Source organism: Acinonyx jubatus, chromosome F2, assembly GCF_027475565.1.
Source record: "Acinonyx jubatus isolate Ajub_Pintada_27869175 chromosome F2, VMU_Ajub_asm_v1.0, whole genome shotgun sequence".
Taxonomy (NCBI): Eukaryota; Metazoa; Chordata; class Mammalia; order Carnivora; family Felidae; genus Acinonyx; species Acinonyx jubatus.
Window position 1 is genome coordinate 28,581,782 of NC_069394.1, and position 27,540 is coordinate 28,609,321.

Genomic DNA, 27,540 nt, shown 5'->3' on the forward strand with positions numbered 1-27,540 from the left:
TTCAACTGATTCTACAATCATATTTAGTCTGGGAGCTTAGGATAAGAACCCAGGGTGATCTCACTATATAGTCTGTGATTTTACTATGAAATATTTTAAATTCTAACAGATCAGCCATAGTTTAGAGTACTTGTAACATTAAAAAAACCCCACAGAATGTTAATTTTGGGCAACAACTTTTATGAAAGTAAAAATCTTTAAAAATTCTAAAGCCATAGAAAATCAGACTGCATGTATTTTAATTGTGGAGAAAAATTAATGGAATTTTAAACTATCAAATCTATTTCTTTCCCGTAAACACAGTATGTATCTTTTTCCTTGAAACGATTTTGGAGCCAGTCAACACCCAAAAATAAAAATACTATTCCTATCTCAGTTTGAAATTTAATGAATCGATAATATTATCTTAGCCAACAACATGGTGAAATGCATTATGTCAGATATATAAAATTGATACAGAAATCACCTAAAAGCTTTGAAATTTTAGAACTGAAGGCTTTCTGCATTTGGAATTTAATGGCTTTTGTGCAAGGGACTAAGGTACTTAAAACACTGTAACATCTTAAAATCCCTAACAAAAGGGAAAAACTACTAATACTAGTTTTTAAAACTCACAAGTTATAATAATGCAAATTTGTCATTTTGCTGATTTCCAATTTATACATGCAATATAAATTACAAATATGTATAACATTACAACACCGTCTAAAAGAAACAATGATGTATAAAATATATGATAAATAAAAGTACTGCATTTAATGTGATTTTCTTGAAAACCAAAGTCATCAAATCCCTTAATGTCATATTAAACATAAACAATACCAGTTCAATTTAGAGGAAATGTATGTCAACACCAGCTTCTGACAACAAAAATAAAGAAGTTAAAGCCCTGCGGTTTGTCTGATTTAGGTCAGATAATCATGGAAACAAAAAAATATTTAAAATTATTTATTTTATCATTATGCACAATGAAGGAAAGCATTATAGAGAGCAGAGTTCTTTCCCACCATAAAATTATTTACACCCATTTATTCAGCTAGAAACACTAGCTAGAAGAGGTACTGGTATATTCCATTTGTAATAATTTCTCTACAGCAAACAATTGTCTTACACTTGGAGCATGTTGAAAAAAATATTGCCTCAAAGGTCTTTTTCTTCTTTTGAGTCTCAATCACTAAGAGCTCAAGGTACTTTGAGAGAATCCTGGTGTCCTAGATGGCCAGATGAATGCAATAAAACCAAGCAATGTGTTTGTATTCTTGAAAATACTCTGAAATCCCTCGAAATGTTGCTTGAGTTGTGGAACTCCCATTTCTCCTCCTGGCACTATGACATGTGAAGAGCATTTGCTATGAAAGCTTCACACCAATTTTGTTTTGTTCCTTCTTCATCAGCCGCTGTGCCTCCTTTTCCATTTTCTTCCTTTGTTGTTCCGCCGCTCTCTTTTCTCGGTCTGCTATCTTCTGCTGCCTGAAGAGAAACACAGTCCTATATTTACTTTTAGAAAATACCACACAAGTAAAATGGCAAATAAATTCCAGAAAGAAATAGCTATCATCAAATGTAAGTTCAAAAAATCTTCATTCTTCTCACTGCTTTGAAAACTTCAAAGATTTTCAAAATTAGTATTTCTTTTAATCCTTAAAACAAAGCTTGGAAAATAAGCTATTTTACAAATAAGTATTTTACAAATAAGTAAAATGAAGAACAAAGGCCGAGTGCCTTGCCCAAAGTCATAAACTTAAGTAAAAGAACCCATATCTTCTAACCCCTCCTCTTCAGATTATTTTCACTAAACCACCACCTCCCCTGCACCATACCTTCTTTTTGATAGCATTCAGAAAAGCGTGATGTTGAGGATTAAATCTTCTATTATTATAATAGTTAAAAACACTCTGCTAAAGGAAGTCAAGAACACAGATGTGCAGAACACAATGCCCAAAGAAAATGGAAACTTCACATCAGCCTTCCAACTGGAAGCTAGAAATCTATTTACAGATTAACACTTGGCCAGCTCTACTGATGAAGGGGCAGAATGGTGGGTATTTACTGAGTATACATTAGGAGATCCTTACCTCTTCCCTGGCCCCTCCCTGACTCTACAGACCTAGAATCACCAGCCTCTCTTTTGTCATTTGACTGACTCATGTGGGGAGTGAGAGTAGTAGGGGGTGATGGAGAGGAGAGAAAAGAACCGAAGCTGGTTCTGGATGAGGGTATGAGAAAATAAGTCAAAACATGCAAGGTTGAGGAGGGAAGTGGTAGGTCACAGTTGTACGTGGGATAGGCAACACAAGCTTTTATAAAACAGGAAAATCCAGTGTGGATTACCTATATATGGGGCAGCTCGAAGCCGACTCTGGCAAGCGAAATCTTTGTCTCACCATATTTATAAGTGGGAGTAAGCAGAGAGGTGTATGACCAAAATTCAAGAAAGTACAGAGCTTTTTTAGGCAATACTTTGACCTTCACAGAGTTTTGGAAGAATAGTTTTAAAAAACATCTACATTTCACTAGCTCTGATACCTTTCAAGCAAAACTGATAATCTGCCCTAAAACAGTCAAAATGTCAGTGGCAAAAAGGAAGATAAGAAAAGAATTATAAAGGGCCGGCTGTTTGCAAACAAATAAGCCTTCACCTTGTTACTGGCTGAAGTGTAAATATCAACAATTCATGTTCCTGGAAAATGAAGCAATTTAGAGATTACTGCAGAGAAAACCTATTTTTCCTCTCCAGATACATGCCTGGAATTTCTAAAGTATAGGAATCTTCTTCCTTAACAATATTGATTACAGTACTGGCAGTATTACATTGGCAATGGGAAATGGACTGAGTCAGAGGACATGGAGTGTGAATACACTAACAATTTGCAGTGTTCTTCTGGGGACAATAAACCGCAGGACTCCTTCATGTCTCTCCGACTCTAACTTATGCAACTTGCAGCATGAAGCATATATATTACTGACTGATAGGCCCCTTCTCCTAAACTGTCATATAACATAAAACACTAAGTTTAGGGTTTTGTTTTTTTTTGTCTTGTTTTGTTCAGAGTGCAAGAGGATAGGGTGGAAAAAAATGTTTTGGTACAGTGAATGTTAGGATACTTGTGAACTCATAAACTGTACAGTACTGTCGTTATTACTGGATTCAGAATGAATGGCCCTTCCTTTATCCTGTGGTTAATGACCACTGTTTATTCTAAAACACTCAGACTTCTATATCTATGATTTATCCAAAAATAGAGTAAAAAAAAAAAGTAACATCTTTTTTGATGATCTATGCAACATAAATGTGGCTGTTTATAATTTAAAAAATAATTCCTTTACAGTGAATAATGATTAAGTGAAAACTAAATATTTAAAACTCTCATAACTTTACTATCAAAATGTGACCCATCCCTGTTAAAAAAAAAAAAAAAAGTGCTTAAAATAGGAAGGACAAGACCAAAAAGAAAAAAAAAAAAAAAAAAGCCGTAACTCTCATTTATTTAACTGCACCCTCTGCTGTCTGTTCAAGGTAACTGTAGTTAATTGATAAAGACAGAGAAATACAAAAATGAAATCAATGAAATCAGTTGTTATTTTCTATCCCTATTATAAAAACTATCTTTTAAAATTAACTTACATCAATGTATTTTACTATATCTTTAAAAAACACAAAAATAATTTACCCACATTTAAATATCTGAGCTTTTCATCAGTGATGATGGTCACAAACTCTTTCAGGGTAAATTTTCTCTTTACTCTTTAATGCAGCAATTGCAAGAATTATATTTATTGCTCACAAAAACACGGAGATAAGAACATAAACACCAACGAAAACAAACCTGAAGACCTCTAGAATAGTATTCTCTTCTCTGTAGAATGGGCAGTACCTGACATAATTATTTACAATTCATAGGGCTTTTGAGTATATCAACTAATAAGATACATATACAAATGTAGAGTGCTATATACATTATTGCCATTCAAATGTGCAGTGCTGGGCACTATTCTAGGCCACAGAGAAACAAAATTAAAGGTAGAATTGCTGACTTAGAGGAATATACAGTGGTGGCTCACATTTCAAAAGGTAACTATGTTTTAGAAGGAAGGTAGTATAAAGCAAATAGTAAATGATGTATATATGAAAAAGATCTTATTTGCTGTTAATAACATTATTACTCTTTTGTTTCTATAATGCTTTAAATTTCTGGTTTCTGTGAAGTTTTAATCATGTAAAATAGTATATGTAGTCTGAAATAAAAAGTCTCATATTATCTAAGCTCAAGTGAGAAAGATTTAAGAAAAATAAAATGTTTGGCAGAATAAGCTTTCTTGACTTTGAATGTAACATGAACAAATCTGGTTCCTCTACTCGAGTTGCAGTGTAAATATTACTAAAATACCTCAAAACTTCTTCTGCTTGCCAGGCCGCATCTTCTTCTTCTTCCCATGCATTGGTATTTTCCTGCCAGGTATCTAAGTCACCTAATTCAGGCTACAACAAAACACAAAACAAAATTATGAGAGTAAAGAGCTCTCCTTTCTCCCCTTAGAGATCAAGAAGAGTATCTTTTATTTTTAATTTTTTTTAACATTTATTTATTTTTTGAGAGACAGAGACAGAGCATGACTAGGGGAGGGGCAGAGAGAGAGCGACACACAGTTTCCGAAGCAGGCTCCAGGCTCCGAGCTCTCAGCACAGAGCCCGATGTGGGGCTCGAACTCATGAACCATGAGACCATGACATGAGCTGTCGGACACTTAGCTGACTGAGACACCCAGGCGCCCTAAGAAGGGTATCTTTTAAAACATAACTCAGATTTTGTCACTCCTCTGTGTCTTCTTCATGTCCTATCAAAGGCCCAGATGATTTGGCCCCTGGTCTGCCTGGAACTCAGGGGTTTCCTGTGATGTGTGACTTTCAGTACTCAGCAGTCCTGGGCAGGTCCAGCTTTCTTCCTATTTTATGTTTTAAAGCATAGTCCTTTTATACTGACTTTTCTTTTTCTGCCTACTTTAAATTGGAATGGACAAGAATAGAACATTTCTTCTTTCGGTTTCTCTCTTTTCAGTGAGCTGACAGGGTGGGGTGGGGGCAAGAGAAGAGACAGACTAACTGGAGACGGGATTAGAGGTGCTTCACTACTCTGTGCTGAGATCAACGTGAGGAACTGAAGTTTCCAAGCCGGCACATGCATTTTCATTTAAGCATAAGTAACATACAGATTTTTCAATGGCTCTTACTATGTGGGTCGGTCCAAGGCAAACACAATAAATCAGGCAAAATTTACTCTTCACCAGAGTACTTCTACATTGTGCTTCCTTCTGCCTGCCCTACTTACCTGATACCAGTAGGCTAGCCACTACCTTCCACTTTTCCCCAGGCCAGACCTCTAAAAGTTCACTTTTTCTTCCACCAAACAATAAAAATGCTCATTCTGGAATGTTTACTTAGGTGTGGAAGTGACTATGAACATAAAATAACTGGTGTCAATCTGTGAATAGATTTATTATATTTTCTTTTGAGCGCTTACACCTAAAAATGAAGTAAATTGTATGGTTTTCTCCTAACTGTAAATGTAATACCATCCTCTGCTAAAAAAAAAAAAATTAATATTTTATTTTTAAATAGTCTCTACACCCAAAGTGGGGCTCAAACTCACAACCCCAAGATTGAGAGTCACATGCTCTATGGGCAGGGCCAGCCAGGCACTCCCTCTGTTAAAAAATTTTTAGTGTATTTCTGATTATCTGTTTAATATAAATCTCTAAAATTAGAATAGCTAAATCAAATTAAAAAAAAACTAAAACCACTGAACCAAATAAAAATGACCCTCTTGAAAAGTTATACCAATTTATCCCACCAACAGCAGCAGGTGAAGCCTTGTCTTCCTGTCATCTGTCAATATGGCCAACGGCCTTCTTTCTTCTTCACTAATTTGTTAAGATTTAAAAATTGTGTCTTATTATTTTACTTTGGATTTCTTTGAGAACATTTCTTCGTTATCAGGCTATGTCTATTTCATATCCGTTTTTCCACTGAGATATTTGACTTTCTATGTATAAAACACTTAGATATTTAAAAAGTTAACTCCTAAGACCATAAAAAAAGAGTGATATCTGGTCCTTTAGTAAAGATGGCCTTCTAAGTAAAAAAGTTTTAAACGATAAGATTGATTTGTTACATAAAAACAAGTATCTGCCAATCAAAAACATCCAAACCAAATAAAACCAACAACAAACTGAAAAGTTATAAAAGATGACAGAAAAAAGTTAATATCCTTACTATAAAAAGCTATCAAAACAATATAGATGATTAAATTAAAAAAAATAGAATGTGGAATTTCAAAGAAGCCTAATTGGTAGAATGGGTGATACGTTATTTTTGGAGCAGAGAACAAAGTGCAGTAGATTACCATTCTGTCCTAAGCAATACTCCCTTATTTCATCTGCTTGGAGGAAAATATGTGGAAATAGCATTGGAGATTCTCCACATACCCTATTTACCTTTTCCAACTCTATAAGGAATTACATATTTACAACTTCATAATGAGCTATATTAGTGTTATAATAACGTATAACTCCAGTTAAGTGGCAAACGTTTTACTAATTCACTGGAAAAATTTGAACCACTTTACCAATATGGATCAAACATATATGAATAAAGTATAAAACTTAGAAATATAAAATAAGAAACATGCTATGTTCTTTTAGAAAAACATCTATGGTACTATTATGCTCTCATAGCATGATGTAACTGCACAGCAGTTATCAAAATCTGCATTATTTATGTGTGATCATTTATTTAACACTGAAACTCCCCCATAGACTGCACTCTTTTGAAGCAAGGACTCTGCCTGTTTTGCTTACTTTCTTCTATGTTACTAGCACCTAACACACTGTCTCACATTAGTAGGAACAGATTTTGATTAATGAATTAAAAACATACATAAACATGGGTCCTCCAAGGAGAGGGTACTCTGAAACACCTGTGCAGTTTAAACAAACAAATAAGATGGTGGTAATTTAAAAATATGTCTGCAAATTCTTTGGCACTCCTTCCTCAAGTGGTAGAGCTGAATTCCTCTCCCCTTGCATGTAGGCCGGATTTACTGACTAGTTTCCAATGAATAAAATAATTGGAGGTGACAGTGTGTCCCTCATAAGACTAAGTCACAAACAGGCATTGTGGCTTCATCTCTGCATGTCCTCTCTCTCTCTCAAGGACTGCTTGTTCTGGAAAACTCAGCAGTTATGTTATATGGAAACTCAAGCAGCCCTGTGGAGAGATCCGTGACAAGGAACTGAGGCTTTGTGCAACCAACCAGCATTAAATTGCCAGGCATGTAAAATGAGCCACCTTTGAAATGATGCCTCCAGTTCCAGTCAAGCCTTCAGATGACTACAGCCCCAGCTAATGATGTGTCTGGAAACTCATTAGAAACCCTGAGCCAGAACCATCCAGTTGAGTCACTTCTGGATTCCCAATCCATAGAAACTGTAGGAGATAAAGCATATGTTTACTGTTTTAAGTCACTAAGTGTGGGGCTGTTATACAATAACTAATATAATAAATTAATCAATAATTAATCAAAGCATGATAAAGCTTAGATCTGGGGAGAAGTCTGGACATTGGTGTTTTTAAAAAAAATTCAAAGGGATACCTGGGTAGCTGAGTCAGTTAAGTGTCTGACTTCGGCTCAGATCATGATCTCACCGTTCATGAGTCTGAGCCCCACATCGTGGTCTGTGCTGATAGCTCAGAGACTGGAGCCTGCTTCGGATTCTGTGTCTCCCTCTCTCTCTGCCCCTCCCCTATTCACTCTCTCTTTCTCTCTCAAAAATAAATAAAAACATTAAAAAAAAAATTCAAAGCTGATTCTGAGATCTTCCAAGGTTGGGAAACAGTTACATATTTTCCTTACTCCTTTTGTCCTTAAAACTGATGCATTTAAGTCAAAACCAACTATAAGTCAACTTATACTTTAAATGTAAATATACTCTACTAGGGAAACAATTCATGACTCACTTAAAATTACCTGCTTTTAAGTTTAAATTTCAGTGGTAATCTCTTCAAAGGTCATATATATTTTTTTTTTTAACGTTTATTTTGGAGACAGACAGAGACAGAGCATGAACGGGGGAGGGTCAGAGAGAGGGAGACACGGAATCTGAAACAGGCTCCAGGCTCTGAGCTGTCAGCACAGAGCCCGACGCAGGGCTCGAACTCACGGACCGCGAGATCATGACCTGAGCTGAAGTCGGCCGCTTAACCGACTGAGCTACCCAAGCGCCCCTAAAGGTCATATTTTTAAGTAACATATTGTCTCGATCTTTTATGTATACAGTGGGACTCTGATCTTAGTTGCTGATGAAATTTACAATCTCATAAAAGGATAAGATTGGTAAAACTCCAGATTAATCTCTCTTAATCTGCTAAACCTGTTTCAAAGCAGAGAAATACAAATATTATGTTCACTTCATTTTGATTTTTTTTCTTCTCTTTTCAAGAAAACAAATAAAAACAAACTCTTATCTAGATACTATTACATACTTACAGATTGATGAAGAAAAGGCATATCTTGTGTAGCTGCTAATCTACTAGAGAAACCTGTGCTACCATCTGGGATGCCAAAATTTAATGGTTCTCTCTTCTTAATAATTATCTGAAAGATTAATTGAAACATAATTACAGGAGTATTTTACATATCATGTAAAAAGAAACAAGATAATTAAGTGACCAAAGTATTTTATAATTATTTTAAATATGTCCTGCCTTTCTTTTTTTAAAATTTATAATATAATTTTTTTTAAATCTCTAAAGAGTATCAAAATTCTTAAGCAATTGTCATACAAATCACTTACATATTAAGAAAAATTCCATTTTACTTTTTCTAAAAAGAATAAATTTTCCTCTTTTTCTTTCACTAGCCCCATAAAATAGAAGTTGGCACTTTTAGTCACTGTATTAAATAAGAACACGTGTTACATCTTTCTAAAAGCTCTCTTAGCATATGGTTATTGATGAATGTATTAACTCTTTCAAGGCAGTAGTATTAGCTGTGTAGCTTAAACATTCTCAGTCTAATTAATTTATTAAGGTACTAGTGTAATATTCTGGATTTCTATTAAGAACAGCAATATTCTTCCAAAATATACGGTATTCATCTACTAAGAAACTCAAACTCCTTGAAAAATACACAACTTAATGCTTTTCAGCACTGAGACATTTGGACAGCTTAACAAAAACAATCATGAATACAGAATGTAAATGTTATCAGCCTTGAAATTGTCAAAATAAATTTACAGCTGAAACTGGTTGGGAGGTAGAAGAGGGTGAGAAACCCTATTAGAGAAGAGTGGAATAAATAATGTCCTCTTTTTATAAAGTATATTTAAAAAAATATTTTCTATGCATGACTGAACAAGAAATGGAACTCTAAATATGTTTACTTATTTATTTTTTTGAAATGTCAGAGTGACTAGTGAGGTAGACTGGAATAATAACATCATAATATTTGGAAGAGGGGGAATAGTAGTGAGAGTAGTATGAAACAAACCTCATCTAGGATAGTATGAAGCCAATGGACAATGTCTGTGATTGGTAAATCAAGACACAGCAACTTAATCATATTATATATAGATATGATAAAAAACATTACAAACCCAAACAGGAAAAGTTATGAGCGATTGCTTATGGGAAGTACAACTGGCTATGGGGAATGATGGGACAGAAGTTTGTTGCTTTTCATTAAAAGTTATTCTATATTATTTAACTTAATTTTTTAAGTACATGTACTATTTTTGATAAAAAGAAAGGAAAATAATCAGTCACTGTTCTTTTTCCAATAATTCCCCTCCACCTTTAAGTGACCTTCCATATCCAACTCAAAATGGATTAATTAAAGTGTGGAAGATTAACATAAGCTCACAGTTATTGTGCTCTCAGAGCCTTACATCAGTTTTATAATGGTTACGAACAATGGAAACTATACCCATCAGTTTGTAGACATCGCTACCTGTGAACTCTCTTAAGGTCAGAACTTTATCTTATTCAGCTTAGTCTCTACAGAACAGACTGGAATCTAGAATCTGGTCTACAGTTGGATTTCAGTAATATTTATAAAACTTTAACAGATGTAGGGGTACAACTTACTAGATCTATGTCTAGTAGGTTGAATATATCAACCTGTTTAATATGACAGAAAACACAACAAATTGATCATCAGAAAGAGGCTTTCTGACAAATATCAATTATACTAATTTTGACTACAGGAATCTGAAAAGCAGTTTAATAGTTTAACTTCCAAAAGCATAAATCTTTAACATACTTTCTGAGTTTTCCTTATAGTTGGTGTCATGTCCTTAAAATAGTCAGGTTCCAGTTGTTCCAAAGCATTTTGTTGTGTCGTCACATTCCCATTCCCTCCTTCAATCTTTACACTTGTGGGTGCATCTTCATCCCAGGATGTCCACTCTTCAACATCTGCCTACATTTCATTGACAAATATTGTCAGTCACAAAGGAGTAACCTAGTCAACATCTCAATTCATCATTTACTAGAAAAACAGGCTTTCTAGGGGAGCCTGGGTGGCTCAGTCGGTTAAACAACCAACTTCAGTTCAGGTCATGATTTTGTAGTTCATGAGTTCGAGCCCTGTGTCAGGCTCTGTGCTGACAGCTCAGAACCTGGAGCCTACCTCAGATTCTACATGTCCCTTACTCTCTGTCCCTACCCCACTTGCTCGCTGTCTCCCTCTCTCTCAAAAATATATAAACATTAAAAGAAAAGAAAAAAAAACTATAGGCTGTCTAAACAATTGGTTTTCAAACTTTCTGACCAAAAGGAAAATACAAATTTTATAACACATACCAAAACTAAACCAAAAGTTTAAAAAAACACTTACTTTTACTAGAAATTAATCAGTTCTATCCATTAAAAAACCAAAACCAAAACAAGAGCAAATGCTTTAAAAATTGAACTGACATTTAAAGCTACAGTCCATTGAAAGAATATTGAAACTTGCATCCTAAGCTTAACCAGGTTGATTACCTGATTTAAAAAAAAAATCAACATTCTTGATAGAATTTATAGAAGACAGAATCTCAAATGTAATATTCAAAACGTCTGTGAAACAACTCAGAATTATTCAGCAATCAATAAATTTCAACTTGCATGGAAAGATAATATAAATGTTATAATTATCTAAGACTTTAAAGTAGTTATAAAAAAACTTTAACAAGCAATAGCAAACACTCTTGAAATCAATGGAAAAACAAGATAGAAAATCTCAGCAAAGTAACAGAAAATACTATGAAGAACCAAATAAAGATTTTAGGATTAAAAAATATAACAAAAATCCTGACTTGACTACCAAATTAACTTCATGACATACTAATTAATGGTCTGCAATCCAGTATGAAAACTATGGTTCTGGAACCCTTATTCAACCTTAAAAAAAAATTACCTGTTTAGGAACTGATGAATAATCAACTGTAGTTGGTAAAGTTATTTGGTCTCCACTTAATTTCCGTCCTCTACCAGATCTAAAATGAAAATGAAATAATTTATTTTAATAACTACCAAAACAAGCATTGGTAAAAGAATTATAAACAGTAACTGAAGGCTTATAAAAGATCTTTTACAATTTTGCGATTATTTATTTTAATAATTAACAGTTGCTCACTAAAATACGAAAAGAAAAGGCATGCATCAGGTATCTTTTCAATATTTTTTAAATCTTCAACAGGAGAAAACTGCTTTTTGGCTTAGGACTCAAATTATAGATAAATTCAGGAGGAATATAAATACGAAAACAAAAATGCCAAGTGATTTCAAACCATGCTTTCTCTTCAAACCATGCTCTGTAGGTGAAGCTCTGGGACACCTATGCCATTTTCAACAAGATGGCTTGGCTTTTGTCATATATATATATATATATATATATATTTTTTTTTTTTTTTTTTTTGGTAAGATTACCTATTAAACTATTCAAAAGTTTGAAAATCACTGGGTTGAATTAAACTGTAATTGGTAAATTTTAAGGATTAGTAGGAAAAGCACTACATTAAACAAGACACGTATTGTAACTCAGTTGTTAAGAGCACAGGTTATCAGAGTGCCTGGGTGGCTCAGTTGGTTAAACAACTGACTCTTGATTTCGACTCAGGTCATGATCTCACGGTTCTTGGGATTGAGCCCTGAGTCAGGCTCTGCACTGACAGCTTAGAGCCTGCTTGAGATTCTCTGTCTCCCTCTTTCTCTGATCCATCCCTGCTTGCCCACTGTCTCTCTCTCAAAATAAATAAACTTAAAAAAAAAAGAGCATGGGTTAAGGAAACTATGTAAACCATAGTTTTCAATGTTACTTCTTTTAATTATGAGTCTAGTTAGAATCAACTAACCTCTCAGCCTCAACATCCCCATCTGTAAAATGCAGGTATTCAAACCTACTTTTGTCGAATTGTTGTGAAGATTTAATTAAATGACATATTTCCAGCGGCTAGACACCAGACAGTGCCTGGTATATAATAAGACACTAAAAAATTGGTAGCTATTACAAATGATTAATCACTTGCTTCATTTTAAATAATCTATAAATCTACTTAGAGCTAACTGGTAAAGTTAGCTATTTTTACTACAAGATTAGAAATCATATCTTATTTAAAGGATAAACAGATAATACAGTCTACTACTAAATTTATAATGCAAACCCAGTATTTTATAACACATGATCTAGGTTCCTTCTGACACTTAAGAAAAGCTTATTCTATAAAATGAATCAGTTTTCTTTTAGAATGAACATACAATCAATCCTAAATATATTTATTATTAAGAATTATAGTGAAATTTATAATGGCAACAATTATCCTTAGTATTTTAAAAATCAAATGCAATTTCTTATACTAAAAGTGTTTTAGTTTTAGAAAATACATATGCAAAGAGAAAAACACCTATAATTTATCTCCTGTTAACCTCTAGCCTTCTGGCAATTAATGCCCATTATTTATTTATTTTTTCAAAGATGTGCTTTATTTTTTTAAGTGTTTGTTTATTTTTGAGAGGAAGAAAAAGACAGTGTGGGTGGGGGGGGGGGTGGGCAGAGAGACAGAGACAGAGGATCTGAAGCAGACTCTGTGCTGAGAGCAGAGAGCCCGATGTGGGGCTCAAACTCACAAACAATGACATCATGACCCGAGCCGAAGTCAGATGCTTAACTGAAGTCAGACGCTTAACCGACTGAGCCACCCAGGCACCCCAATTAATGCCAATTCTTATCCTACTTTACCTCATGAATTTCTGGCCATTCCTCCTCATGCTCTGATGATCTAAGCACTTAGTTCACTATTTTCCCTATTTCCCAAATCCCATTCTCTTCCTGGGTGAATTCAACAATCACCTATATTTTCCATTTCTTTCCTGACCTTTCTTCCTCCAGTGATCATCTTCACTCTATTTCATCCACTCATTTCCACTGCCATATTATGGACCTCTTTTTTAAAAAAATCCCAATTCACTTTACTTCTAACAATAAATGTCCTTAATCCTCAGAATTTTAGTAATTATAAATGGCCATTTCGCCAGAGAATGTATTTCCTGGCTCCTTTGAAGCTAGGTGGCCATATGACTAAGCTCTGGACAATAAGCTGAGAACAGAATCATTGTGTGCAACTTCTAAATCAAGTCTGCCACAAAAGGAACAAACAGCCTTCTACTTCCTCTTTTGACTACCCTACTCGGTGTGTCAGTATTTTTTTTTCACAGTACCCCTAGGCCAAAACAAATCCCTAACAGTTCCACTAATTAAGTAGTTAGGACCAAACAATTTAATACTTATGTATGTCCTAACTACTTAGTAGCCATTTGAAAAAACACCATAAATAAGTTTAAGGAAAAATATTTTTATTTCATTCTTAAATAACCACAATCACTAATGCAATGTGTGTATGTCTACTGGACACAATTTCTCAAAACTTGAAATCAGATTGGCTACTACCATCCTCTTTTTCTCTTCCACATTAATTCTGGCTCAGTACTTGCTTTAATTCTAACCTAAATCCTAGCTTTGCAAAGCTAGGCCACAAAAAATACAAGTAAACAAAAACTTATCTCAAACATTCAAGAATATCATCAAAACAGCTGCAGGATCTAATGTGAACTACCTCGAACTAGTAGTTTGTGCAGGGTTAACAGATGCTGACTAAAACACATTCACTGTGTGTTTTGCTGGAAATGTAAAAATATCCTGATGATACCCCTGTGAATTTAATGTGAAGCCCTGAAGTACCTCAGCATACAGCACTACAGCTCTAGGGTACAGTAGCATGACAAAACAGAAGGAATTCCAATCTCCGGATGACTTGCTGAAGCAGAATGACTTAACTGACTGGGACTAAGTAGTCCACATTCCACATTCTGGAATATTATTTAAGAGATTAAAAAAAAACAAAACAAAACTGTTTTATTTGGGATTTTTCTGTTCAAGTTTTGTTTTGTTTTGTTTTTTACTATAAAAACAACATTCATATTGTGGTATATAAAGAAATACTTATGCCTAATTCCGCTTAACCACCTTAAAACATTCTGGTAATGAAATAATTATGTACATATAAACTCTCTTATTATAAGTTGGTTTGCTTTTTTCTGAAATTCTGCAGGAATGAGAATGTGATTTTAATTGAAGAGGTAAGAATCTGAAAGAATGAAAAGAAGTAAAACTCCACTTTCTAGATCTGAAGTAGAGAAAATGTTTTTTAAAATATCAAAGAGTAATGAATGAATACTATAATCAAGTTATTTAGCTTAAATATTGTCTGCCCTGTCTTTTTATAATTATGAAGGTACCCAAAATCAGCAAAATGATAAACAGATCAATTTGAACATAAAATTTGTTTACCTGCATATTAATCTCTTTAGGAATGAGAATACTGTTGCTAGGCAGGTACAAACTTTGAATAACCGAAACTGTGTAATAGCCATGGTGGGAATCAAAACCTGTGGGAAAAGCACAAAAATAAATACATTAAGCTGATTTCATATGCTATATTCCCATTCTGAAGTTGAGCTGAAAGATCCTGTTATGAGCTGTGAAAATCAGACATATTTTACTTTTCTTTAGAAACCACAAATATAACACCGTGAATTTTAAAATTAAAATGTAAATCATATTGACAATTTGAGAAACTAGGTTTTTAAATTTTCAATAGTTGAGAATTTTCAATATTTGAGAAACTTAGGTTTTTAAATTTTCAATAGTTAAATTTTCAATATTCTCAGAATGTTTTTTAATTCAACTCTAATTATCTTTATTTTCTATGAAAAAAATTTTAAAAACCATAAAACAGTATACCGTCTTTTGTGCTTTTTGAAGTCTGAACCACATGAACATAACAGTACTATTCACAAATATTTTTAAATGTTTTTAACTTTTAGACAGATACATTGAATTATGCCCTTTATATAGATGAGGAAATTGATTAAGAGAGGTCAAATAACTAGCCCAAAGTCACATAGCTAATAACTTGGAAGTAACCATAGAGATGATCTAGTCCAGTGGTTCATGTATTTGGGATTCTTTAAAGAAATAATCATACCTGGACCTAACCCTAGTAAATCAATTAAATCATATTTTCTAAGGGGCAAGTTCCAGTTAAACTAGTAAGCCTACAAAGGAGATAAAAAATTGTCAATAGAAAAGGTGCCAGAGGGTGCCTGGGTGGCTCCAGTCAGTTAAGCATCCACCTCTTGATTTCAGCTCAGGTCATGATCTCACAGTTAGGTGAGATTGAGCCTCACATCCAGCTCTGCTCTCTCCCCCATTCATGCTGGCTGGTGCACTCTCTCTCTAAAGAAAAAAAGAAAAGAAGAGAAAAGGAAAGGAAAGGAAAGGAAAGAAAGAAAAGGAAGAGAAAAGGAGAAGAGAAGGAAAGAAAAAAAAAGGTGGCAGAAAACAGGGTAAAGTGGAACAAATAACAGATTGGACAAGTCAAAAACCAACAGCAAGATGAAAGACTTAAACCTATTCTAATTAAATGTCAATTGTCTAACATCCCATTTAAAGCCAGAGATTATTAAATTAGATTAAAAAAATAAGATCTTTATACGCTACCTACAAGAAATGTACTTTAGGGGCGCCTGGGTGGCTCAGTCGGGTAAGCGTCCGACTTCGGCTCAGGTCATGATCTCACGGTCCGTGAGTTTGAGCCCCGCGGTGGGCTCTGTGCTGACAGCTCAGAGCCTGGAGCTCGTTTCCGATTTTGTGTCTCCCTCTCTCTCTGCCCCTCTCCCACTTGCGCTCTGTCTCAAAAATAAATAAAAACATTAAAAAAAATGTACTTTAAATATAAAAATACGGATAGGCTAAAAGTGAAAGAATGGGGGAAAATATACCATGCTAACACTAATCAAAAACAAGTTGAAGTGACTATTTCAATGTCATAGAGTAGATTTCAAAGAAAATAGTATTAGCAGGCATAAAAATGGTCCTTTCATAATGATAAAAGGGTCAGTTACTCAAAAGCACGTAACAATCCAAAATATATACATCCCTAATAACACAATGATGCCAATATCATAAACAAGAGGTGATATTACCACAAAGTCTACAGATATTAAACAGCTTTTACTACAAACAACTTTATGCCTATATTGGACATATAAGAGGAAACGGACAAATTCCTTGAAACAAGTTATAAAAGCACAAGAAGAAACAGATAACCTGAAAATCTCTCTATCTATTGAAGAAACTGAATTTGTGGTTCAGACTTTTTCAGGCCCACATGGCTTCCGTGGTGAATTCCACCAAACCAAAAGGAAAAAGTATACCAGCTCTACACAAACTACCAGAAAACTGAAAGGGAGAGAATGAATTCCAACTCATTCCTTGAGGCCAGCAATTACACTGATACTAATCCAGACCAAAGATATTACCAGGAAGGAAAACTAGAGGCTAATACCTTAAGAACATAGATACAAAACTCTTTTTTTTGGTAATTAAAAAAAATTTAATGTTTATTTACTGGGGCGGGGGGGGGGGTGCAGAGAGAGAGGGAGACCTGGAATCTGAAGCAGGCTCCAGGCTCTGAGTGGTCAGCACAGAGCCCAACAACAGGCTTGAACTCATGAACTGTGAGATCATGACCTTATCCGAAGTTGGACGCTTAACTGACTGAGCCACCCAGATGCTCCTAAAGTTTTTTTTAATGTGTATTTATTTTTGAGGCGGGGGGGGGGGGGGGAGGGAGGGAGGGAAGGGCGGAGGGGCAGAGAAATATAAAACTCTTAACAAAATAATCAGTAAATCAAAATCAACACTATATAAGAGGATAATATCTCAGACCATGTGGGGCATAACCCAGGAATGTAGGGTTGATTTAACACTTGGCAATCAAATGTAATTCACCATATTAACAAACTAAAAAGGAAAAACCCTTTATTCATCTCAGCAGAGGTAGAAAAAGAATGTGACAAAACCCAAAATCCATTCCTAGTAAAAACTCACTATCAACTAGGAATAGAAGGGAACTTTCTCAACCCGGTCACAGACATCTATGAAAAACCTATATAATAACATGAGACTTAATGATGAAAAACTGGACACTTCATACCTAAGATTATGAACAGCACAAGCATGTCTCCTTTTACCACTTTCAGCCAACACTGTAGTGGAGGTTCTGGCAAGTGCAATCCAGTAAGTAAAGGAAATAAAGGGAAACCAGATTGGAAAGGAAGAAGGAAAACAGTGTGTGTCTATCTAGAAAATTCAATGGAATCTACAATCAACCATATTTTTATATGTTAACAGCAAACAATTACAAATTGAAATTTAAAAAAATTTATAAAAGCACAAAACATATGAAATACTTAGGACAAATGTAATGAAAGACTTACATACTGAAAACTATAAAATATCGCTTAGAGAAATTCTGAAGACCTGAATTAACTTAAAAAGATCTTTCAGGGCTTGAAGACTCAGCATGGTTAAGATATTAAGTCTCCCTAAATCAAATTATAGATTCAATGCAATACCAAACAAAATCTCAGCAAGTTTTTTTCTCTAAAACCTGACAATTCTAAAATTCAAATGTAAATACAAAAGCCTATAGGAGCCAAACAACATTTAAAAAGAACAAAGTAGAAAGACTAATACTACCTGATTTCAAGGCCTGTTACATAAAGCCACAGTAATCAAAATAGTGTAGTGTTGGAGTCAAGACGGACAGAATAAAAGGTACAGAAATAGACCAATATATACAGGGACAACTGAAATTTGACAAAGATGTAAAGACAGTTCAGTGGAGAAAGGGCAGTCTTTTTGACAAATAGCACTGGGAAAACTGGACATCCAGACACAAAAACAAACAAAACAAACTTCAATCCATATCTCACATCACTTAAAAAAGTACTCAAAATGAATCAAAATCTAAATACAAAACCTGAAACTATAAAACTTCTAAGAGAAAAAATACAAACAAAACGAAACAAAAAGGACAAAATCTTGGTGACCCTGAGTGAGGCAAAGAGTTTTTAGATAGGACACCATAACCATAGCTGCACCAAAAACCATAAAATACCTAGGAATAAATCTAACCAAAGAGGTGAAATATCTATACACAGAAAACTATAGAAAGTTTATGAAAGAAATTGAAGAAGACACAAACAAATGGAAAAAGATTCCATGCTCCTGGATAGAAAGAACAAACATTGTTAAAATGTCAATACTACCCAAAGCAATCTACATATTCAATGCAATCCCTATCAAAATAATACCAGCATTCTACACAGAGCCAGAACAAATAATCCTAAAATTTGTATGAAAAGACCCCAAATAGCCAAAGCAATTTTGAAAAAGGAAACCAAAGCAGGAGGCATCACAATCCTGGACTTCAAGCTATACTACAAAGCTGTAATCATCAAGACAATATGGTACTGGCATAAAAACAGACACTCAGATCAATGGAACAGAATAGAGAATGCAGAAATGGACCCACAAACGTATGGCCAACTAGTCTTTGACAAAGCAGGAAAGAATATCCAATGGAATAAAGACAGTCTCTTCAGCAAGTGGTGCTGGGAAAACTGGAAAGCGACATGCAAAAGAATGAACCTGGACTGCTTTCTTACACCATACACAAAAATAAATTCAAAATGGATGAAAGACCTCAATGTAAGACAGGAAGCCATCAAAATCCTCAAGAAGAAAGCAGGCAACACCTCTTTGATCTTGGCCGCAGCAACTTCTTACTAAACATGTCTCCGGAGACAAGGGAAACAAAAACAAAAATGAACTATTGGGACCTCATCAAAATAAAAAGCTGCACAGTGAAGGAAACAATCAGCAAAACTAAAAGGCAACGACAGGATGGGAGAAGATACTTGCAAACGACATATCAGATAAAGGGTTAGTATCCAAAATCTATAAAGAACTTACCAAACTCAACACCCAAAAAACAAATAATCCAGTGAAGAATGGGCGAAAGACATGAATAGACACTTCTCCAAAGAAGACATCCAGATAGCAAACTGACACGTGAAAAAATCCTCAACATCACTCATCAGAGAAATACCAATTAAAACCACAACGAGATACCACCTCACACCTGTCAGAATGGCTAACATTAACAACTCAGGCAACAGATGTTGGTGAGGATGTGGAGAAAGAGGATCTCTTTTGTACTGCTGGTGGGAATGTAAACTGGTGCAGCCATTCTGGAAAACAGTATGGAGGTTCCCCAAAAAAAACTAAAAACAGAACTACCCTATGACCCAGCAATTGCACTACTAGGCATTTATGAAAGGGATACAGGTGTGCTGTTTCATGTTTATAGCAGCACTCTCAACAATGGCCAAAGTATGGAAAGAGCCCAAATGCCCACTGATGGATGAATGGATAAAGCAAATGTGGTACATAAATACAATGGAGTATTACTCGGCAATCAAAAAGAATGATTGCCACTTGCAGCTATGTGGATGGAACTAGAAGGTATTATGCTAAACGAAATTAGTCAGAGAAAGACAAATATCATATGACTTCACTCATATGGGGACTTTAAGACACAGAACATATGAACATAAGGGAAGGGAAGCAAAAATAATACAAAAACAGGAAGGGAGACAAAACATAAGAGACTCTTAAATATGGAAAACACACAGAAGGTTACTGGAGGGGTTGTGGGAGGGAGGATGGGCTAAATGGGTAAGGGGCATTGAGGAATCTAGTCCTGAAATCATTGTTGCACTATATGCTAACTAATTTGGATGTAAATTTTAAAAAATAATAAATAAATAAACAAAAATTTAAAAATAAAAAATGAGCAAAAGGTCTAAACAGACACTTCACCAAAGAGATACAATGATAAATAAGTATATGAAACAATGGTCAACAACATTAATCGTCAGAGAAATGCAAATTAAAACCACAGTTTAAAACCATTTTATACCTATTAAAATTAATCAAATTAAAAAATGATGACCATACCAAGTACTGGTGAGGATGTGGAACAACTTTAACTCTCATACACTGGTAGTGAGAATGTAAAATGGTATAGCCATTTTGGAAAATAGTCGGCAGTTTCTTCCAAAGTTAAACAAACACGTACTAGGTCACCCAGCCATTTTACTCCTAGGAATTTGCCCAAGATAAATGGAAGCATGTACCCATACAAAAACTTGTAACAGAACAGCAGCTTTATATTTAATAGCTCCAGACTGGAAACTACCCAAATATATATGTCAACAGGTGAATGAATAAACAAACCATAGTATATACATAGAGTAGATTTCTACTCAGCAATAAAAAGTAATGAACTACTACTGGAAGCAACAGCATGGCTGTTTCTCAAAATAATTATGCTGAATGAAAAAAGCCAGACAGAAAACATTATGAGTCCATATATTTTTTAAAAACCCTAGCAAATACAAACAAATCTATAGTGACAGAAAGTGGATCAGTAGTATCTTGGGATGGGACTGGGAGTGATGAGAAGAATGAATTGCCAAGGAGAATGAGTAAACATTTCCACATTCAGAGTCTCTAAATACAAGACAGAAAATGAAAATACAGTTCACTAATCAATGAAAGATGACTATTTTTCCACTGTCGGAAGGTAGAGCAAATAACATTAAATCAAATCAGAAGAAATTACAACTGCACACATGCAAGTGCGCACGCTCGCTCACACACACACACACACACACACACACACACACACACACACACAGCAGTGTTTCTGACAATGCAATTTTCGCGTTTTAGCGGCTCCTTGCCTTTTATTTGTCACAGGAGGAAAATTACCAAGTAAGCACTTAGAATAGGATTCCTATGTTGGAATAATTTGAATATATCAGTATATCATCCAGCTTCTTAATGGCCTCAATCAGCAAACTAATATACACTGAAATTAACTTTTCTGCGCAAAGTGAGGCAATAAGCCACACAACTAAAACTCATCTGCCTCCGAGTCCATTAGTAACAACTTGGGAAACAATCATTACAGTTGGTTAATACCATTATTTGGAGTAGAATGGTTTGATAAAACAAATGAAAACATAATTTGATACATTATTTTTTCCAAAATAAAAAAGCATAAACACTATGTTTGGACATCAGTTCTATATATATTTACTTAAAAGAGGGTGAAACCTCACTTAAGTAATAATTATCATGGAATCAGAGAGAGCTTTATGTTACTTCTACCCAAAATTAAAATGCTTTTTTTTTTTTATAAAGATAAGCAATAAAGGGCGCCTGGGTGGCTCAGTCAGTTGGGCGTCCAACTTCGGGTCAGGTCATGATCTCATAGTTGGTGGGTTCAAGCCTCACATCGGGCTCTGTGCTGACAGCTCAGAGCCTGGACCCTGCTTCAAATTCTGTGTCTCCTCCTCTCTCTGCCCCTCCCATGCTCATGCTCTGTCTCGCTCTGTCTCTCAATTATAAATGTTAAAAAAAAATTTTTTTTAAGATAGGCAATAAAACTTGTAAGTTTCAAATCTTCCTAGATAAATACACCATCCCTCTATGAATAACCTAATGTTTTAAAATATATTTCATTCATGTATGAATTAAAGCAGACAGTACTCTTTGTTTTTAATTACCAGATATGAGTAATAACCTCCTAAAGTCTTGAAAACAGCATGTAACCGTTTTCTCAACTAGTAAGATATTATATTAAATTAAAAAGAACATAGTAAAAAATAGTGGTCACCTCTAATGGAGGAGTTGTATGGAAGCATAAGGGAACTAAGATCTACATTTCAATCTGAGTGGTAACAACACCAGTATACTATATATACTGTTTGTATGTTATGCCTTAATATAAAAGTTCAAAACAAATAAAAACAAAACAAAAACAGAAAGCAAGGGGGCACCTGGGTGGCTCAGTAGGTTAAGCCTCAGACTTGGTTTCAGCTTAAGTCATGATCTCAAAGTTTCAGGAGTTTGAGCCCTCCCTACCACCTCACCCTGCCCCACCCTGCCCCACCCCTCATCAGGCTCTAGGCTGGTAGCATGGAGCCTGCTTGGGATTCTTGGTCTCCCTCTCTCTCTCTCTCAGGATAAATAAACTATTAAAAAAAGAAACACAAGCAAACAAGGAAATACAAGTCAACTCTTATGGTACCTGATCCTAACTGCTCTGTAGAGCCACTACTGCCAGTCCCTTCAAAGAAGGGCAAAACACACAGCTAGCTCCTTTCATTTCTACAATTAGAAAGGTAGAAAGGCCAAGTAGACCCTATAGTAACAGAGTTCCAAAAGGCTCCCTTAGCAATGTTCATACATTTTTGTACAACCGGAGGCCTTATCTCCACATGAATGGAATGATTTACTGAATGCCTGTATTCAGAGTTGGCTTACTAATTGAGAGGACAGAAAAAATAGTGACTCAAAGAGTATGAACCAAAAAAAAAAAAAAAAAAAAAATTAAGAAGTTCACTATTCAAGTAACTTAAATATTTCTGTCAACAAAACCCTCCATTACTGGTTTACTGGATTTCAAAAAATGCAATAATTTTGACTGCTCCTTTCTCTTAGTCCCTGATGTCCAAACTGTCAAAAGGCCTTATTCCATTTCCTAGGACTGCCCATATTCTTCTCTATTTCCACTGCATTCTCCCTGGCATAAGCCTTTTTTATTTCTTGCTGGGCTGTTATAAAGTTTTCTTAATTCCAGTATATTTCTCTTATAGTACTTATATTCTATATTTTGTACTAGAGTTTTTTCTATATACCTTATCTGCCCTGTACCATCTTTCCCAAGGGAATCTTGTTTACCTAGTACCTTCAGTTATCAGCTGCAAAGACAGACCTGAAAGGTTTAACTGCTTTATTATGAACAGAATGACCTGACTAGTTAAGATGAACAAAAGCTTCACTTTAAAGCTGATTTGTCAAAAATAAAACTCTCAGCCAAAGGAAAGCAAATTTCCCTAAATAAAAATTTAGGCTAAAATTTCAGAAAAATTATAACAAAAAAAGATAACTAGAAAAGAGACTGTATGGAATGTGGCACTTGGAGGAAAGGGGGAAAAGAACTGAGGAAATACTCTATCAGGGAGAAGATATTTAATATCTAAGGACTGGGGAAAGGAGTGGGTCTCTGGATATATACATGCACGCACAGTTGAAAATAAATTTCATATAGAACCTTTGCAACCACTGTCATCACCTTGCCACAAATATTGTTGTGTGTCATTGTTCAGTATTTGTCAACTTGGCCGATTTCAATGGTAACTGAAATTAAAATTTAAAGTTTTGTTCAACAGGCACACCTAGGTGGCTCACTCAGTTGAATGTCTGACTCTTGATTTCACCTCAGGTTATGATCCCAACATTGAGAGATCAAGCCCTAGGTGGGCTCCTTGCTGAGCGTGGAGCCTGCTTAAGATTCTCGCTCTTTCTCTCTCTCTCTCGCTCTCCCTCCCTCCATCCCTCCCTCTCTCTCTCTGTCTCTCTCCCCCTCTCACTCTCTAAAATAAAAATAAAGTTTTGTTCAACAGAAAAACAGGAAGTGGGGCTATTACTGACAATAGAATTCTCTCCCCAGCAATGAAGAATATCTTCATTCTGTGGAAAATTTGCTTTTGTGATTATCAAAAGAGAGGAACCAATATTCATTGACCAGCTACTGTATGCTAAGCATTATCTAAAAATTATCTCTTAACCCATAAAACCATCTTATGAGATAGATAATATTGTTCTCATTTCATAGAACTGAAGCACTAAGAGTAAGCCCATGTTTCCCTGTTCCTACACCCAATGACTCAGATTCAAACGGAGGTCTATTTAATTCCAAGGCCAAGAACACCTCACTAACAATGCACATTCTTAGTAATACAGTGATGATATTATAATTTCCAGGTTAAATTTTCTAACCAGTTGCAATGAAACGGGAAAATGCACTCAGGTTAACTATACTTCTGATTTTATAAATTACACTCATTTGCAGGCAGGAATATTGTTGAGACCCACAGTTGCTTAATGTTCCCACTCAATTCAACGAACATATATGTTTAGCACCTACTATCTAACAGATGCTACCCTGGGTGATGGGAAAAACTATTGACCCAGTAAAGAGAAACCCTTAGTTTGCTCTCAACTGTCACAGGCTAGTGACAATGTAAGGGACCAAAGAGACAGGGACTCATCAGTCTTGCTCAGGTTGGTATTTCTAGATCTTATCCAATAGATAAGCACATAGCAGGTACTCAAATATTTGTTGAATGAAGGGAAATTAACATTCCTTGAGTATTCAGTATGTTCAAGACATATTTGTAGACAATCTATGTTCTATCACGTTGCTGGACTCCTAAGGACAAGGAGGTTAAGTTCCACTATACCCATTTAACAGATGAGGCTGACAGTGAAGCTCAGATTCACTCACTCAGGATTTAGAGACTGACCCCAAAGCCCAGGCTCTCCCCACAGCATATTGCATTTGACAAAGCTTTTAATTTTGTACTTATTGTCTCAGTTTAATTTTTGAAAGGTCATCAACTTGTTAAGTATGCATCTTAGGCTATTTTGCAGTTTGGTTACTTCAAAATACTTTCAAAACTGAAAATGCTAATAAAACCTGATTTTTAAATTAAAATTTCCTTTAAAATTAGTAAGAAGATGCAAAAAATTAAGATACAGCAGGAAAAGAATCAGAATTCTGAAGCAACCTATCCTCAGGGCTTTTGGAGAAATGAACATCTCTAGGAAATCAACAGGAATGAGAACTCCACTCAGTCAAGAGAAAGATTCATCTACACTTGTGAAAAAACACTGCATTAGAAACTACAAGATTAAATGTATCTTCCTTCCTTGTAACCCTTAAAGTGCTGGCGAGACCCTTTCAGCAGTCACTAGATCACAATTTGTCAAACAAGCCAAGCCAAAATCTATGTTAGTACACACCAGAATAAATAAGTCTTCAATTGCTGTAATTCTAAAAACACATTTTTGAAATGTTTCAATACCAAAATAAAATTTAAAAAATACATACGATCTAGTACAGTACGGGACAGCCTCAAATTAAGTTGGTAACTCTCAAGTTGGTTAAGGAATATCACAAGACTGCAAAAATAAAATTTACCTGAACTCACATGTGAAAAACCAAAGAGAAAGGGAACTAGAAGTGGAACGTGGGAGTGGGTTGTACAGTGGAGCGCTGAAGGTACCATCTCTGCCACTTAAAGGCCCTCAAATATGTGACACCTGAACTCCTAACGAGGAGGGCTGATAGAGTTAAGGTCTCCTGAATGACTCAAAAGGTAGGAGTTTCATGACTAAAATGCTTTCACTTATGGTCACCCACCTGAAACTGGCTGATGAAAAAAAAAATCATACCCACTGTACAGATGAGAAAAACAAGAGCATTTTCAGGTTACACAACCCAACGCCATACAAACGGCGCTCAGAGAAACGCTCTAAATCGCTAGAAGTGGGTGCAGGGGTAGGTTGGGATTTGGATTTTGGAAAAATCTGGGAAGGAGCAAGGCCTGCAGAAGAAGGGCAGGAAGGACCTGCGGGGGCCCATTCGGAGACTCGAGGGCTTCCGCGCCGGCGTCCCGCAGGCGTGCCTTCCACGCGTGAGCGCGGCATGGTGAGGGATGCACGCCCAGGGCCTGCTCCCAGTCGCAGTTCCTTCACCCCAGAGGTCACCCCGACCCGGAAACAGTACCCCAGAGTGGCAGTCGGCCGTAGAGGGGAGAAACCGGGTGGAGGGGCGAAAAGGAAGGTGGGAGGGCAGGAAGTGCGGGACGAAGAAGAAGGCTGACCAGGGAAAGGCAGAAGACCCCCCTCCCAGCCCCAGGTTGGGATCGGGGGGCAGTGGCGGAGGGAAGCCCCTCGCGGGCACGCGCGAGCCGCACACACTCACCTGCCCCTCCCCCTCCCCGCCCGCCCGGCGGAGGCTCCGAGCTGCCGCGGGCCGCGCGCGCACACAAGGCGCGCGCACGCGCGCTGCCGGTCGCTTCCCCGAGCTCGCGCTCCGCCCGTTCAGTCCCAGCCCCGCTCATTCAAAGCCGGGCGCGCGCTCCGTCGCAGCCGCCGTTGCCGCCGCGCAGCTGCCATGGCCGCCCCCTCCTCGGGAAACACTCCCCCGGCCCCTCCCACTTCGCCCTCCTGGAAGGCGGTTCTCGGTTGTCTCCGGACCCTCACTTCCGCACCCCGCCCAGGTCCTGTCTGGCCCAATAGACAAGAGACTGCAGGTCCGGCGACCGGGCTAAGCCAATGAGCGCCGGGGGGGGGGGGGCGGGGAGAGCGGTGGCCGGCGTGGCTGTGGCAGAGGCTAGGTTACGGGTAGGTTTTTTGTGTCTGTTGCTGGCAGTACGGACTGTTCCGTCTCAGAACGACTGGGTTCCTTCGTGTTGCCCTACTTTCTGTGCAGAGTTCCTCCGCTCCAACCAAGCCCCTTTTTCGTTCGACCTACAGAATCCCCCTACCAAATGGGATCAAGGGAGAGCAGTATTTAGATTGCAAAATGGGGGAATTGCGGCTGTCTCAGGGTAATTTGGCTGTCGGTAAGCCAGGTCTCAATCATTCCTCCACTTTAAGGGTGCGAAACATTTAGTTTAATTCAGGACTTGGCCTCCTCCAAGTTATTGAATTTCCTTTAATTAGGAGTTAAAAAGTGGCACTTAACCTTGTTCCTGCATTTCTTCGTCGCTTGCAGCGCAGGCTAGCCATTCCGCCAAACTAAGATTTTCTTTCTTTCTATGGTTCTCTCTTTCAAGTCCGTTTTTGTCCTGTATGCTATTAAAAGGCCAGGATTCTTTGCTTGTTGTGGGCTAGGGGCCGTCAGAAAACTATCTGCTCCACTGTCGCAAAGCAATAGTTTATATGGTCAGAGGCTGAAAGCAGTTCGTGTTTTGTTTTGGTTTTTTATCTCTTTTTTACTACAATCATTTAAGTCACCTAACCAGCACTCACCTACCCACTTACTTTGTAAGTACCCTTCCCACTTCAATCCGTACCACATTTCTTGTAATTTAACTTGTTTATCCCCAAGAGATGAACTGTATGTTTATAACTTTTGCTCTAGAATGATTCTATGTAACTTTGGATACATTAT

The 27,540-nt window shown here is 36.4% G+C and overlaps 1 protein-coding gene across 3 annotated transcripts; it reads right to left on the reverse strand.

Moving 5' to 3' along the window:
* Nucleotides 1-370: 370 nt before the first annotated feature.
* EBAG9 (estrogen receptor binding site associated antigen 9) lies at nt 371-26,568 on the reverse strand. 3 transcript variants are annotated; one of them, XM_053208182.1, is made up of 7 exons: nt 26,347-26,568; nt 14,883-14,980; nt 11,454-11,532; nt 10,317-10,475; nt 8,544-8,651; nt 4,389-4,480; nt 371-1,470 (listed from the first exon to the last, which is right to left on the reverse strand). In XM_053208182.1, exons 2-7 carry the CDS (start codon nt 14,963-14,965, stop codon nt 1,350-1,352), a joined length of 642 nt encoding a protein of 213 aa, XP_053064157.1. In that variant the 5' UTR covers nt 14,966-14,980; nt 26,347-26,568; the 3' UTR covers nt 371-1,349. The 3 variants fall into 3 exon arrangements, with proteins under 3 accessions (XP_053064157.1, XP_026919822.1, XP_053064158.1); XM_027064021.2 differs by lacking the exon at nt 26,347-26,568 and adding an exon at nt 25,783-25,930; XM_053208183.1 differs by lacking the exon at nt 26,347-26,568 and adding an exon at nt 16,099-16,250.
* Nucleotides 26,569-27,540: the final 972 nt, after the last annotated feature.